Raw genomic sequence first — 18,050 nt, forward strand, 5'->3', positions numbered from 1 at the left:
ATAATTAGAATAGGAGGTCCTTCTAACGAAAATACTCCAGAAACATTTTGTAATGTAAGAAATGAATTTGTATACAAAATTCTTTATTGTCAGAAAGTGAATGATAACAATTTTTAAAATTCACCTATCAAACGAGGTATTACAAGATCTACAATAAGACACCCTTTCTATTTGAAAAGTGGCGTCCTCTCGGCGACGAATGATGAAATACTATTGTCATTCTTATCAAAAAGTACTAAAATATACTTTGTCCGACCTCGATATCTTGTCCCTTTCAAAAATTGAGGGGGGAAATATTTATTTATGTCCGCACTGTATATAAACATTCACTTAAGACACCATTTAAAAAAATAGCTATACGTATTGAAGAGAGCCAAATGTGTATTAATATTTACGAATTATTGAAGCAAGTAATTGATAGATACATAGAGTTATATAGCTGACTCAGCATAAGTTTATAAACTTTTCATTGGCATCAGATGTCCCAATTAATAATAATAACAATAATAATAACAAGTAACATACAATGTTTATAATAGGGAAAAAAACAATAATTCAAAAAGCTAACTATAACATAATAAAATTTTCTTTTCAAATAACAGAATTGCTGAATGAAACTGGAAGATTCAAACTTATTCTCGATGCATTAGTGTTGAAACATGTCAGAATAAGTTAATAATGTACCTACTTGATACAATTTGAAGTTCATAAAAACTGGTAGATTGTTGGTTGTTTGAGTTTAGAACTTGTATGCGTTTTCCGTTAGTGAAAACTGGTGCATATTCATTGTATCTCTGCCCTCTATTCCATTATAAATTAATGAAGGAAAGAAAAACTTGGAATTTGCACTGGTTTTACCAACAGAAAACACTATTACTCTTCGTTAAACCGCTCGTTCATTTGCGGTTCGGTTGATGATACTCGTTTCTCACATACAACAGGGGTGGTGCATTGTATATTCTATTGGTGAAGATGTGCATATTTTGAATTAATTTTTCACACCTGAATGGAAATTTGAACTTCATACTTTGATATGCTAACAGTTTTCATTCCGGGTTTGTTTTCTAAATTTTGACTTTTTGTCCTTATAACATGTGGAGTAATGATATATTAGGAAAAAAGTAATGATGTTACTGTTTGATTGGCCGGTAGAATAGTATTTATATTTCAATACTTATTTTTAAGCCTATCATGCCCTATTTTTAAATACGATCCATTTAGGAAATTTCAAGGAATTAACAGCAATTAATAAATATTCCCAACACCGTGAAATAAGTGATAATTGGTGTTGTTGCTTCAAATTAATTTTTTTCACTTAGTATGTTAAAATAATTGATCATGGTTTGTCTATAAAAGAAGACGATTCTGACATTGACAATAATTTTGAAAAGTTATAAAATAAAAATATTGACTTGAAAAGTTTGATTCTTGGTTTATTTGGACTTTAAATCAAAGAAATGCACAGACTAGTCCGAACAAAATTAGAATCGAGAAGAAACATATTCCCCGACTGAACCAGGAATAACACAATCTTGTGCATTTTGCATTTATCCAGACAAGTTTTTTAACCTTTATATGTTCGAGAGTGAAAAAAGCTTCATTCCGCCAAGGATAATCCTCAGTAGCAATCATTTTTACCGAATGATATTGGTGGAGTCTGGAATGTTCAGAGTTCAATAAAAGTAGTCCGAAGTCTACAATCTCATACCGAATATCGGGTATATCGTCATGCAGTAGTCAGACGGTGCAAGTCTGGCAATATGATTTTTTTTAACAGATCTGCTAACCACCCATCACAAAACTACGGCAGATTCGATTTAGAATGAAAACGTTTTTTTCGGTTTTCACATTCCAGCTATTCCTGCGTATCTTTTGGCTTCCCGCTTTTTCGCCGGGTAGCAATAAGTAGCATTACCGTGTATGATGTGTTTCTATGTGTATCTTCTGTGCATGCTCTAGACATTTTTGTGAATGATATTGATAGGTATATTTAATTTGTTTCTTCCTCATCAGTGAGCTTTCTTGTAGCAGTTCCCATGACACAGCTATGCCTGTAATCTCTATAATTTTTCCTCAATAATAATTTTCACTGTACAATTTGAAGGCAAATTTTTCGCATACCTATAGGTTTATAAGTCATGACTTAACGAATGAGTATAACTTCAATGAAGGAAATTTACATTAAGCTGAAAATTGACATTTTTTTTGTTGTTTTATTAATTTTTTTTCATAAATAATTGAATTAATAAAATAAGTGATTGTTTCCAAAACCGAAGGAGATGTTTATTCTTCTCAAATATAATGCTTTTTTGGATGTCGGCCTCATCGACTACATTAATAGTTAGCCTCGTGTTTTGGGTAGTTTATTGTATACGTTTGAGAATGTCTATATAGGACGAGACTGCAGTAACGTTAGTTACAAATAAAAGTGGTAAAAAACATAGAAATTTTCATTTCTCTTTTCATAATATGTTACGCTTACTAATTAATAATCGAGTTATGGCTCTTATACATCTGATAAATGGGTCCTTAGTTTGTATCATTATTCCTTGGAGTGCCGTATTGTTTGAACAAACAGTACATCATGGAAAAAATTCAAACCCAAGCTGGCCACAACCACAAAATGGCGGATTAATATTTGTTTCAATTCTTCCAAAATAGGGCTTGAAAAGTACTTTAGAGTAAAAAATCCTAATCTTAGACAATCAATACATTAAAACTGAAATTTAGGTAACAAGCTATTTTGTCAAAGTAGAATATAGTTATTCAATCATCATGAATCAACACATCACTGTACATAATATAATAAAAGGCAAGACGCAATTGTATATTTATAAATGTACAATTTTGAGCTTAATTAGGCTCCTGTTATTCTAATACTATGGCAGTTCACAAAAAAAGCAAAATAACCTCTGAGTAGATACATATCATCAGAAGGTTATTTATTTAAAAATTGATAAACTATTTGAAGGAATGGGGAAATGGCAATGTGGAATAATATTCCACACAGTTTAGTGCATGTGTGCGGAGTTTACAACTTTCTGGTGTGACGGACTAGACTAGAGCAACGGTGGCAACAGGCGGACCGCGGTCCGTTTGCGGACCGTGAAAGGACGAATCTCGGACCGCCGAATATTGTAATGTGTTGTATACCAAGTATAAATCAATACATAGATAAGATATACTTTACCTTCAATTATTGAAATAATATTTTTAAGCCACATAGAACATGACAGAACTTATTTTATTTTAAGTTACCTAAGTAACTTATTTTACAAGAACCTACAATAACTGATATGGTTTGATCAGTTTCCTATCTAGCCTGTGTGCGTGTATTTGCGCGTGTATTTGTGCGAGTTAGTAATAATTTTAAATCTTTATTACGCACACGAAACATCCATAGGTTGAACTACATACCATTTTTATGGAAATATGGAAAAAGGTGTAGTAAAGAGAATCAGGGATAAAAACCCAGGTCTAATATCTCGCATCAGTGCATAATTCACCAGGTAGCCTTTTTTAGTAAACTTAGTGCTACACTGAAAAAAGTGATGAACAGCTTGGTCAAGTTGAATAATTTTATGAGATCTCATTCTGCTCTTCAGTATCGATATTTCAGCGTATTCTGACTCACTGCAACATAACAGACAACGTATAACCTTAGGGCTAGTACTAGAGTGTCACCAAGATTTAGCCAAAGTCTCGGTAGATAATAACATTATCCTGAGGTGAGTTAAAGGGCACAACAGGAGTAAAGGTAATCGCATTGCCGACTCTTTAGCCAAGGAAGCCACTGGACTAAGAATTTTAGGACCCAGTGGCACCTAAGGCCTGATGACTTCGACAATTGTGGAACTAGTCAAATGTTACACCCATGCTCAATCCTTAAAGAGACTAGACGAAACCAAAGGATGTAATCTTGCCTGGTAATGACCAGGAAAAATCTACGCCTAACAGAAGGATTTCTGACTGGCAACTGTCAACTAAGGAAACACCTCCATAATATGGGGCTAGTGAACACACCTCTATGCAGGATGTGTGAACAGGAAGATGAGACTGTCAGGCATGTCCTGTGCGAGTGCCCGGAGTTATCGTCAATAAGAGAGTGTGTGTTCGGCGAGTCTTGGCCTACACCTGCCGATATAAGGGAGATGTCTCCCAGTGACCTGTCCACCTTTCTGGAAAGGACAGGATGGACGATGACCTAGGAAGACAACTCCTCGGGAGGATGTACAATGGGTCACATGTGGCCTAAGTACTGTGGGCTTACACTCACCCTCCCTACTCTACAGATACAGACAGAGAACATAACAATGTTCCTAGGCTAAGTAAAGGTCAAGTTATTGAACGTTTATGGCTAAATTTGGAAATATACCTTGTAATAATAAGGCACTGAATGAGCTAACTAGACTAGCCATGAAAATAAAATAAGTGATAAAATGTTTTTAAGTTGAACGGTTTCAGCTATAGTTTCACTTAATATTTCTACTGATTTGATTTTAATTTTGTCAAATTAAAAGCGCATCTTGATCCCTAGAAATAATTTCCAACGACGCCATTGCGAATGAGAAGCTGTTCCCTTCGATGACGAGATGGTGATCATCGAAAGGATCACACGATACGGGTTTATGAACAAGCCGAAGAGAGACAACGATATAGCTTTTGCAAATGAATATGAATGGTCAATGCGATGATGGGTCAATGTGCGTTGTGCGGTATGCATTGTTGTTCCAAGCTTTCAGTGGAAGTGGAAGTTTGTAGTGCGGTGGTTTTCAATAATACGGACTAGGGGGTTGAGAGTTATATGATGTTTGTTGTTGTTGTTTATTGTTAGCAGTTCCCAAATAGTGTTTGTTAAACTCGTCTTGTATTTTGTAGTTTTCATTATCGTCAACTGTTGTTTACAAACGGAAAATTACTAAATATATCCCCGTTCAATATTTGAGTGATTTTAATAAAAAATGTCTGGACCAAAAATATTCACTTGGTGTACCTAATATTCCATTTGTGCAAAATGCTCGTATATATATTAATATTTTGCATCCTCGCAAAGTTTTCAGACTGCACTGATTCCAATACTGAAACGACAAAGCTGTTTACTAAAGCAGGTATTGTATTAAAAAAATCTGTCACGATTCCTTCAATTAATATTTTATTTTATTCAGACAAAGCTGGCCATGAGACAAAGTCATGATCCCTAACAAAAAAATAAAATAATTTAGTAATAAACAATTGATAATGAATAATTTGAGGGTCAGAATACAAACAATAATCAAGCGTGACAGTGGCGTAGCAATTCATTTTTTCTGTGGGGAGTGTAGAGTACTTCAAGTGAAAAAGTGTTATTGTCATTCTGAAAAAATATAAAGTTATTAAGAAATCCAACAAATTTAGAAAGGTCAGAGAACTGAGGTCATTTGAAAAATATTATTCCTCAAAATAAGGAAAACACGAAAATGATTTATATGTTGATAACTCCAACCTTCTTGGAAATATAATTGACATATTGAAGTTATGAATGGACTGATCTGTTACTAGATGAAAAGTAAAATGATCATAATTAAACAGTTTTCACAATTTTTTTTAATCTAAACACGTTCTAGCATTGTAGCTTCATTGGTGGTAATAGTTCATACTGTGTGGCACTTATGTGTGCCACCAAAAGGTGGCACACATAAGTGTTCAAAACTTTTATGTTTGTAGATTCTCACTTTGAAATTTCTTGAAGTTATTCCTGTATAAAATTTTTGGCATGATTAGCATATTAGTGTGTAGATACCTGACCTCTCATCCTTGTCTATGTGAGACTTGTTGTTTTTATTTCATCTGAGGTTTTTCCCATATATATGTGAATGAAAACTAATTGAGATACGATGAAAAAACTAAAGCTTATTTATCCTCTATTAATTAAAGAACAAATTTAGCCTTAAATTAAAACTCTTACCCAATTATTAATTCCATATATAGCACTTGTTTATGAAAATAATCAGATGCTATGAATAACAATTTGAATGATATAAAGCATGTCAGATTTTAATTTAAAAAATCCTTAAGTGGCCATTGATAATTACTCCTAGACATGTTGCTCAATTACAGACTAATGACGTCTCTAAATGATAATGAAGAATCTATTATCTCAGTTACTTTTTCGAAACACCCTTTGGGTCATCAAAAACTTATTATTGACATAATCTAGACAAATCCAGAAAATTTTAACTACAATGATTGTTACACACAATAATTAATTGTTCAGATAATAATATTGTAAGACTAAAATTGATGAGCTGAAATTACTGATGAATATACGTCAGATATAAATTTATGTAATATAAACATATAAATAAAAAAAAAACTCATTTTTTTTATAAACAGATGCTATGAATGTATTAATTAATTGAGTAAAAGTTTGAATTATGGGCTAAATTTGTTCTTTAATAAAGAATAAATAAATCCTGAGTTATTTCATCGTATCTCAATTAGTTTATAAGTTATAATAAGTTTAAACATAAAAAACCAGATGAGAATGATGGAGTAGAGAACAGAATTTTTAAAATCCTATATAAAATATAAATATATCTTTTTTTCTCAAGAAATAATACATGGTTGTTTTTGTTACATTGTTACAATTTGTTTTTCAATTGTTTATGACAAATTGTTTGGTAAATAAACAAAAAAATAATTAAATAAGAAATTTTTTTTAGTTATCAAAGAGCAAGGAAAATTGTGAATAAAAAAAGGTTCCCAAATATCAATTACAAGTGGTAAAAAAAATTATCAAATTTGTTTTTAAACAATTTTTTTTATGATTTTTTTTCCAATCACAATATGCATCACAATATGTTTCCAAAAAAATGTTTAAATTATCTTATGAAAAACGCATTAGTTTATTACAATTTTTTAGATAATAGCAGATAAAAAAAATTATTTTTATGTATCTGTCTGTTTAAAATCTGTTTTTTCGTTAATCAGCTGTCGCCCCCATACGAACGGCAACTCTCAGAAGTTAAGAAACTTGTGCGAGCTAAGGACTAGCGAGGCCTTACCTTTTAACGTGTGATTCCTAACATGGTTGCAGAATCATCTCAGCTTCAACCAGATAAATTCTCTCGAGAAAAATATCTGGTCGAGGCGGGAATCGAACCCACGGCCTTCCGATCGTGAGCCTCAGATCATAAAAAAAGGGATCGGTAGTAATATTGAAAAAAATATATTTTCAATGATAAATGAAGCTTTTGATTTTTTATTCCAAGTCACACATATACAAGGATAACAGATCAGGTGTCTATAACATGCGGAACATGCCCAAAAGTTTATGTGGGAAGGACTTATTGATTGATAGTATGTTTATTGTTTAAGAATAAAATTCTTGTTACAAACACAATGTCATAAATAAATATTGATATAAACGTGAAGTATAAGATATGAAGTATAAATGTATGAAATGTAAATGATTAAAATAAAATATAAACTATATATATACATACATATGCAAAGGATACATAACAAGAACTAGGACAACGAATAAAAATATGTTTTTCATACACAGTACAATCGCAATTTTCACTCATTCTAAATTACATGGCATCTTCATAATATTCTTGTAGGTCATAGTAAGCCTTATCACTTGATAGTTTTGTACATTTCTTTCTGAATATGATAAAGGGAGTCTCTTTGATTTCATTGGGAAGTTTATTGTATATCCTGATTCTATTATATATCGACGAGTTTTGAACTAAACATGTTTTTGGAATTGATAGATTCAGTTCATTTTACCGCTTTGTGTGGTTTGTGGCTGAGGTAATTATTACTGTAGTATATAAAAATTGTATTCCAGTGTGCACTATTACGAAAGCAAAACATGAAAACTCAAATCTAGACTCAATCTCATCATCAACCATTTCCTTTTTCAATATAGAAATACTCCAAATACCTTTACAAAGGCATCTACAAAATGTATTGATGTCCTCTACAATAGAATTTGTTCTATCGTGGCAACAATATCAAATGGATCATAATTCACAAGAAAATGATGTATTTCCGAACTAGGTTATAGTATCTGGTCATTCTGAAAAATGGTGTTCTGTATCTGTATCTGGAGGGTCAAAGAACCTATTCGGCAACGGTTTCAGTTTCGGCCGAAACTGAAACTTCCTTACAAGAATTATGTTTTGGAGGAAAAATAAAGAAAACGTTATCAGTCAGTATTTATTATTTTATTTTTAAATCACAACTTTATCAGTCTTCGACATTTTTACTTATTGATAATTAATATAACAAACCCTTATTTAAGAAAAAATATTAATTGCATCTTAAAAATACTTAAAATAGGTGAGGTGTTTATTTGAGAAGGTGTAGATCCTTCTTTTGAATATTATTGATGGTTTTTCAAAAATATTAAACATGAAATTACTTATTTAAATTGTTACCTAATATCACAATAGGTACTTAATATTTATGCAATAAACAAAATAAATCACAAAGTAAGTCTCAAGTCACGAACATGATTAGGTAAGTGGACGCGGCAAAATGACTTTGTCGCTTGTATCAAATTCAACGCGCCGAACATGACCGATCACAGGGAGGAAATTTCCGAATGCAGTTTCGGTCGTAGTTTCGGCAGGTTTGCCACCGAAACCCGTTTTTTGCCGAAACTCGACCGAAACCGAAGTTTCGTTCGAACACTAGTTGAAACTAAATGAACAAATGTTGATTCTAGGTTATCTAGGCGTAGATGCCACTTAAAACCTTGTTTTATAAAAGGTTTAGTTATTCCTGTAAATATTTTGTTGGGGAATATTATTAAAGGGAAAGGTGTTATATATAGTGGATTGAAATTGGAAAAAACTGTATGCTTTGTATCGTCCTGATTGTTGAAAACCGATAGTTTTATATTGAGCTGGGAAATAAATTGTTCTTGTGTATCTCAGTACTTCAGTTATTCATATTGAAATTTGATACTTACTGCACTGTAGGTCTCAATACATAACAATCATAACTAAGTGAGTAGATATTACTGGAGTTTTATTCCAACACCAAACCATTATTTCAACACCTCGACATGTGTTTTGATCACCAAGTGATCATCTTCAAGAGGAAGATCAAACTAAATATACTTACAATGTTATCCTTATTTATACTATAGATACCTCTTCTAAGTGTCTGTGTCTTAAATTAATTTTACAATGTGTCTTCCTGTAATAGTCAGGTACATCTAATAAATAAAATATTTTAACAAGCAATATAGTACTATTAGGTATTAGCCCACCATCGTTATTCATAATATAATTATAATAGCTTATTTCTACACTCTCATAGGCATCTAGATGCCTGTTGTTAACTTGTCTAACTAATCTTAATGAACTAAAGTCAATAGTCCATGATATTTTGTCCTTACATTTAATTTCGTAAATTCCAGACTTTTCTGAACACTGCATCACAAGTGAATATGTGCTCATTATAACAATAGATTTTGGAAATCAAATTGACCTGCTTTACAACTGCACAAACAACACACAATTTATCCACATCTTCATTGAAGACACCAGAGTTAATCTCACTTTGTGAGGAGAGATTTTATAACCCCAATCCATAAGGAAAACTTCAATATTCTCATCTCTACAAAGTGTTCAGCAACACCATCATATGTATATTGACAGTTCAAGGAATTGTCAGCTGTATTGGGAATGTAATTTCCAAATAATTTGTTATTATCTTGATAAATTTACCAAGGGTGCTGATGACCGGCTACGGTTGACTTTCAGCACATTTATCATAATTAGTGCATAATTTTTAACATATACCCGTTATATCAGTATACCGTTTTTATTTAATTGTTTTTCGATAATATCACACTTGGTGTTTTTGCAACAAATAATGATTGAGTAGGCGGGGTTGTATCTTGACCACAATCTTGAGGCATGATTTTTTTATTCATTCGTATACTTCTTGCAGTAACTTGTGCCAGCAATCAGTTTCGGTGCTCTAGTGGTCACTGCATTCCAGCAAGCTGGCACTGTGACTCCCATCCTGACTGTGATGATGGAAGTGATGAAACGATGGAATGTCAAAACAAAAACTGCCGTCCAGATCAATTTCAGTGTACTTTGACAAAGAAATGCATTCCCACAGGTATGGTTTAAAATTATTTCAATCACATACAAGTAGATAGCCTTCACATATCTTTTATCTTTGGCAGGATAGCAGAAGAGTTTTGTAATTCATTGTTCAATTTTAGATCATAATTTCAGAGTAGTTTTTGGCTAAACTGAACTGAACTCCAACACTCTTCTCGGCACACTGCACCAACCAAGTTGACATCATCTTGTGATGAACTATATTAATTTCTAACCCTACATCATACATCAGTAAATTTATCAGTAAATTTATCGTGACATTTTTTGCTGGTTTTACCATGGTGATTCTTATAAAAGTAAATAGAGAGCTGTTTGGAATAGGAACTTCATCACTATTCATACGTTTCATGCCACACACATATTTCCAGACTTTTGAAAGCATCCAAAAGTCTAGTGTTATTGGTTTCAAAAGTTTTGCAAAAGTAAATAGAGAGCTGTTTGGAATAGGAACTTCATCACTATTCATAATTTTCATGCCACACTTTGCTATTTCCAGATTTTCGAAAGCATCCAAAAGTCTAGTGTTATTGATTTCAAAAGTTTTGTCCGTTTCTGTGAGTCTACAATAAACTGTAATATTTCGAAGTGTTTGAAAAAATTGGCGAGAGTTGCCATACAAAATATCTAATAATTTCAGATATAAAGATGAAGTCATTTCTTATGACCAAGATATTTCTAATATTTTTGCTGAATATTTTCAATCAGTTTATAGTAATGATTCTCCAGGTGGCACCAATCTCTCTCTAGAGATCAACCTGCGAGAACTATGTATATCATCAATTTCCAAACAAGATATCTGGAAAGCAGTTAGATCCCTGAAACCCAAAACATCAACTGGAGTTGACGGTATTCCATCTTACTTTTACAAACGTTATATGGAAAACCTAATAAGATCTCTGAATATAATCTTCAATAGCGTTGTTGAAAATTGTGTGTTTCCAAAACAACTCAAAATGGGATGTATAATTCCTATCTATAAATCTGCCAATCAAAATCGCATAACAAACTCTATAGTTTATTAACAATACTCTCCTCATTATAAAAAATCTTAGAGAGAGTCTTATATAACAGACTGTATGCCCATGTTGAAGACACTATCTGCAGAGAACAGCATGGTTTTGTTAATGAAAAATCAACTGTAACAAATCTCATGGTGTTCAGCAATAACTTAGCCCTCTTGATAAATACTGGAAAACAAGTTGATGTAATCTACATCCATCTAGCGAAAGCATTCGACAAAGTGAACCATGGAGTTCTCATCGCCAAATTAAGGAAATTCTCAATGAATCAATCAATGATAACATTAGTGAAGTCATATTTATCAGATAGAGAGCAATTTGTTGCTTTCAATAGAAAAAGGTCGACACTATTTAGACCAACCTCTGGCATTCCTCAGGGATCAATTCTAGGCCCACTTTTAACTTTTATTTAGAATAGAATAGTTCATTGGTGCTGTTTAACATAAAGTTTTACACAAGTCAAAATGAATATAAATAAAATAAACTAAAATTACAATGTATAAAACACACTTATATAATTTACACGTTAAAATTTTTTGCGTTTCTAGACTCTGTACATCTCGAAAATTTGATGCATTATTATAGTTATTTCTGAATTTTTTGTTGTACATTTCTTTTTTGAAATCGTATCTATACACAGTAACACTTCTGGGCTAGAATGCGTTTGTATAAGCCATTTCTTTTACACTGTAGTCCATACCGATTTTAAAGCACCTGTTATATTTAATTTTTTTATGGATATCAATTTCTGTAACAGTAACACGATTTTTTTTGTTAGTCTTTACATTCAAATATTCCACTATCATATTTTCGGTAACATGGTCTTTAACCCTGGATACAAACAACCAGTTTTTTTTGTCCTGATCTCTTCCTGCAAATCCTTTACTTTCCCCCTCTTCATTGATTTTTGCCTCTCTGATATAAACTTTATTTTGGTTCTTTTTGTGGAGTTTATAAGTAATATTTTTAAAATCATGGTCTACTTCTGTTTGTGTCTGTGATGATATATTTTGCTGAGGGGAATCATCCTGTAAGTGTATTAGCTGATTCATTACATTTATTTGCTTGTTTTGGATTTCCTCAAAGGTAGTCGTTTGTTTTTTTTTTGTACCTGGGTCGGTTTTTGTTTCATGTGGTTTATCTGCCACTTCAATTGTTTTTGTGGGAATCTTCAATTGTTTACCATTTTTATGCTGAACTCCACGATTTGCATTTTCAAATTTTGTTTCCAGAGCATCTATTTTATCTTCAAGCATTTTAATGACAGTTTCCTTATCATTAATTATTGTATTTTTATCAGCGATAATTTGTTTCAGAAGTTCATTTTCCTCTTTCAGAAATTCGTTGGGCTGAATGGGCTCCAGCTCTATTAGATTAATAATTGACACATCACAGCAAATTTTCACTTTTGCTGCACAGCTATTATGATATACAGACTCACATATATCACATTTGAGACCTGTGTTTGTATTTTTTTTACAATAATTGCACGTTTTTCGGGACCGATCTGAATAGTGTACTTCACTGTCGGCCATATTTGAGAAAAAAATTTATAATGTTCATTAACAATATAGGTAATTATATAAGACATTCCAAATTCCTACTCTATGCAGATGATCTCAAACTATACCAAACCATCAACGATGAAAGGGACAGTGAAAACCTTCAGAAAGACTTAGATTCTATCACTATCTTTTGTGAGACGAACAGCTTGATGCTGAATGAGGATGAATGCAAAGTTATGTCTTTTTCATGGAAAAATGTTATTACTCTAACGGAATATTCAATAAATGGCACCAGACCAAAGATCTAGGAGTCATATTTAATAGTAACTTCAACTTCAGAAATCACATAGAATATATTGTACGTGATGCAAACAGTTTGGTTTCGTGTTAAAAAACGCCAGGGATTTCAAATGGAAACTAGGAACTCTTCTATTCAATGTCTTTGTCAGATCAAAGCCCGAATACGCTTCAACAATCTGGAATCCGCAAACAACATTTCATTCAGAAATGATAGAAAAAATACAGAAGAATTTTCTTAGGTACACCTACTTCAAAAAAATAAATAGTCTCCCTCTATGATCTCCTATAGGACTCATCTAGAACATTTTGACATACCTAACCCTGTCGGATCGTCGAAACTTGAATGATGTACTATTTATATTCAACATATTTAATCAGATAATAAATGTACCTGAACTCCTCAGTGTGATCAATCTTCATGTTCCTAGTGCTAGTCTAAGAAATTGCAATAGGGTTTTCTATGCAGTCACCTGATCAGAGTCTCCACTCAATCGCTGCCTTAGGCAAGTCAATGATCTAGTCGTAAGTCATGAAAGTCTTGATTTTTTTTGCTGTAATGAATTAGAAATAAGACAGTCGTTTATAAAAAATGTGCCATATATACCTGTTTTTAATAATGTTTCTCTTGTATGTAATTTTAGGTGTTTATTTACTCTGTGTATTGTAAAATCATATATTTTATGTACCATGACATTGACTGTATACATATAATCAGGTGTAAACCTGCAGTTTAAATAAAATCCATCTATCTAAATCAGGGTGAATTTAACCGATGGCATGGTTTATGTGGTTTGTGGCTTATTCCCATACACCTGCGACTTAAGAATAACCCACAAGAAAAAGTCTAACGGAGTCAAATTGCACGATCTCGGGGGCCAGTTCACATCAGTTCCACGTGAGATGACTACGCCCTCAAATCGCTCTTGCAGAATATCCAATGTGGCATGAGCTGGGTGGCACGTAGCACCGTCCTGTTGAACCCACATGTCGTTGGTGTCCGAATCATCCATTTCAGGCATAGTGTGCTCGCCGTTCACATTGATGGCCTGGCCAACGTCGTTCTCAAAGAAATATGGATCGATGAGGTCCCCAGCCCAAAATTCACATCAAACATCTTAGAAAGAGTCTTATAATAGACTATATGCCCATGTTGAAGACACTATCTGCAGAGAACAGCACGGTTTTGTTAATAAAAAATCAACTGTAACAAATCTCATGGTTTCAGCAATAACTTAGCACTCTCGATAAATACTGGAAAACAAGTTGATGTAATCTACACAGACCTTCGAGATGCATTAGACGTTCTTGGATCTCATGTGGATTGGTATCATCCCAAATTCGACAACTTTGTTTGTTCATGTACCCATTCATCCAGAAATGGCCCTCATTGATGAAGATGATTTTTCGATGAAAATTAATGTCAGTTGTCAACTACTTCAGAGCCTATTCAGCCAACACATGTCTGTTGTCTATGGTCGTTCACCTTCAGTTCCTGAGTAAGTTGAATTTTGTATGGGTACAAGCCCAAGTCACGACGCAAAATTCTACAAAATCTACTGCCTCGGATTCTCCCGCACACTCTCACAGACAGCGGCGATGTTTTCAGCAGATCTTGCATTTCGTCGATGTATGGGTGTTGTTCGATCGTTTACTGAACCAGTCGACTCAAATTTATCCGTCACAATGCGAATAGTCCTCTCTATAGGACGATTATGGAGACTGTAAAATGGGCGAAGCGTGTGGTACGATTTCCAAACAGAACACCCATTTTGATAATACAATTTTACTAGTTGCACGTATTGTTGAATGATTTGGCAAAACGGACTAATATGACAGATGTAGCTTCAACAAGATGGCCGTTATCGATTGTCAAAGTTCCAATGTTTATATAGGGAAGACCCTATATAAACATTGTTCAATTATTTTTTCAATTGAACATTGCTGTCAGCAATATTCAATATTTATCTCTATCCAGATACTCTACTTGACATAGATCTTGCCATTTAAAGGCATTAAAAACTTATTTCTACTCTCTCCAGGTTTACCTGATATTCAATGTCTTATTAAAAAAGGTAACACTCTTCCAAACACTCAAATTGAATGACGATGTTACTAAGATTCTGGCATCAAAGGAAATAATTGGATCTTCTCATCTATATAATATTCAATCTGTGGTTCCATCAAATCGAATCAATACGTTTCATACTCTTCTAATATTTGAACAACTATAAAATGTATTACCTGAACTATTAAATTGACAAATTATTACTAAAACAACCATTTTGATACAAAAACTGTACTAATTTTAATGTTTTTTCAAGTACTTCAATCCATATTAGAATTAAATATATTTTGTTAGATATACTGGTTATGAATATTGGGAGAAAACGTTTAAAAAACTGTTTTTTCAATCTTACACAACATTAACCGCAAAGGGCTTAACATATATTAAAATAGTTTTTCATCATTTTCTTCTGAAATATTGAAAATATCTTTTTTTTATGTTCGTTAGAAAGTTGACAACCTCACTAGCTCATTACAAACATTTATATTCAGGTTGGGTGTGTGATGAGGAAAAAGACTGTGGAGTATCTCCTGAATTGGGACCAGATTTCTCTGATGAGGACCCACATAACTGCACCAAAGGGTGGCAGTGTAAGTGGAATGAAGCAGCTTGTGGAGTAGGCTTGGAATGCATACCAGTCAAGAAGTTTTGTGATGGCCATCGAGACTGTGAGGGAAATAGTGATGAGTGGGATTTCTGCCGGAATTACTCTGCAGCTTGTGACAGGTTGGTAAAATTCATACAACATATATTATATCTATCAGCAAACATGATAAAAGTATATCTTTCAAATTCAAAAATGCCTCTACCTTCACAAACCATAAGATCTTTTGCTTTTAATTTGGTTTAAAGGTTCAATTAATAATGAAGTGTACACAAGTATTTACACTTGGCAAAACGCCAACCGACGTATTAAGAGTCCTTCTGACAGGTTTTTGACATATGTGGTTGTCTATTTGAATTCATATAATTCCTATCACTTTATGAATTGTCTCATTCGGAAAGAATTTGTATTATGCAGTTATCTAGTACAAAGGGTTATTTTTGGCCCATTGAAAATATCTGCATGTGGCCTATTTTCTTTTTGTATTCGAATTGTTCAATGTTGCCTAATATTTGAGTTGAAATCTAAACTCTGTTTAAATTCGACTGCAAAATCAACCAGACACTCGCATTTTTTCAAAAAATTTGCATTCATTTAATTGAATCAATGAGAATTATTATGAATTCTTGAAAAACATACAATTATTGACAAGTGATATGAATACAAAAGTTTTCAAGAAAAAAGAACGAACATTTTACCTAATATCAATTAATTAACAAGATATTTCTTCTATTTCAAATTGAATTTTGTAAACGATAGATGTATCACTGGTTGTTTTTAAAATATTCACCAAAATCTAGAATTGTTGAATTTTATTTATTGGTTCTACCACCTCTATTTCACATTTTGCACATTCGATGTGCAAAAATTCAATTAGATATGCGAAAAATATATCTATTTACAACGCCTATTGGAGTGTTCAAAAGGGAAATTAGACATATTCTTTCCAAATGATGTATGTGAAAATTTATTCCTCTCTATTCATACATGTTATTCATTTATACATGTTATTATGTTTTCTTGCCATTGATTGTTTTTTTTTTGTTATTATGATTTAACATTTTCTACCAATTATTGAATGATTTAATTTAGTTCTTGTTCACAAATACATGTATAGTTTGTAAAAGCTGTCCTTTAACTGGGTCTTATGCCTGTTTGGGCAATAAATGTTTTTTTTTTTTGTTTTCAAATGATACAAATCTGATACAAACCAATTTGCAATGCGACGTTTTATTCATTATATTTTATCAACAACTTCATGTGTTTCCCAACGTTTTTTTCATCATCACTCTATGGTCATACAATTCTCGGTCAGTGCTACCTCAAAAAAAACAAGGAAACCAATATTTTATGGGTCTAGAACTCAAAGCTGTAGATAAACTTCACATATTGGCCATCCATCGTTCCTTGAACACATATTCATTCTTGCAATAGTATTTTTATGTCAATTTTCCAACATCTGTGGAGATATACAAGACGTCAATATTGGCAAAAGTTGAGCCGAATACCTTGTATTCAATGAAGACCTACAATGAGAAGTCCAGAAGGGTTAGGTCAGTTGAACGTGGTGGCCATTTAATAGGACCATTGTTTCCTATCCATTTTCCTGTCATAGTCGTATCGAGAAAATCTCTGCAAATAGTTCTGCGATGTGGTGGAGCTCCATTATGTTGAAAATACTGATATTTTCTCCAAACATTCAAATCAAATCTTCCAACATCTCAACTAGAGCTTCAGACAAGAATTCCAAATATAATTCCCTTGTCAAAGATGTCTAAAATAAGTATAGCGGACATATAATTTTGCTGTCTAGCACACCAAACCAAACATTAACTCAAAATCTCTTCTGGAAATTTGTAGCTCTATGTAGAAAATAATATTCTTGTCGCAAGTGATAATGATCATTTCTTTTGAACCATCCCTTATTTGTGAATCTATTCTCATTGCATAATAAAATTTTATTACAGACTTCATTATCTTGATGATGTCTGAGTAGTCATCTTCAAAATATTTTTCGCTTATCATAGTCTGTTGAACGCAAATGGTGGATTTTTCTGACTTTGTAAGTTCTAAATTTATTTCTTCTCAAACTTTTCGAACTGACATAGTTGATATAGCCCTATGATGTTCAATCTCTTTCAATGATACTGCTTTGTTCCCCATTTTTCAGTATTTCACAAACTTTGAATCGAATAAATATCACTTCATTATTACTGAGAATGCCCTCTGAACTTAGAACTCACACAAAACGCCAATTTCAGTATCACCAAACTCTTCTACTTACTGTACAACTCTTACTCGAGGTTTTTCAAATTAACCATGATTCCGTAAACTCCTCTCAATGCGTTAAAAATATCTTTTAGAGATATATTCTAGTTCCTCAAAATGAAAAACCAATTTAACCGACCTTATAGGTATTATTAC

The 18,050-nt window shown here is 32.7% G+C and overlaps 1 protein-coding gene across 1 annotated transcript in view; it reads left to right on the forward strand.

Annotated features, from left to right (window-relative positions):
* The first annotated feature begins 4,682 nt into the window (after window positions 1-4,682).
* Window positions 4,683-18,050, forward strand: part of LRP1 (LDL receptor protein 1) — a 97,574-nt gene continuing 84,206 nt past the window's right edge. Inside the window, exons 1-3 of the mRNA XM_074183572.1 lie at window positions 4,683-5,108; window positions 9,952-10,128; window positions 15,514-15,748. Of these exons, the coding sequence (XP_074039673.1) occupies window positions 5,015-5,108; window positions 9,952-10,128; window positions 15,514-15,748 (506 nt within the window). The 5' untranslated portion in view covers window positions 4,683-5,014. The remainder of the gene's footprint in view (window positions 5,109-9,951; window positions 10,129-15,513; window positions 15,749-18,050) is intronic.

The sequence above is a fragment of the Leptinotarsa decemlineata genome, unplaced genomic scaffold (genome assembly GCF_025532065.1).
Source record: "Leptinotarsa decemlineata unplaced genomic scaffold, Ldec_3_MD MMD2_tig00026340_RagTag_RagTag, whole genome shotgun sequence".
Classification (NCBI taxonomy): Eukaryota; Metazoa; Arthropoda; class Insecta; order Coleoptera; family Chrysomelidae; genus Leptinotarsa; species Leptinotarsa decemlineata.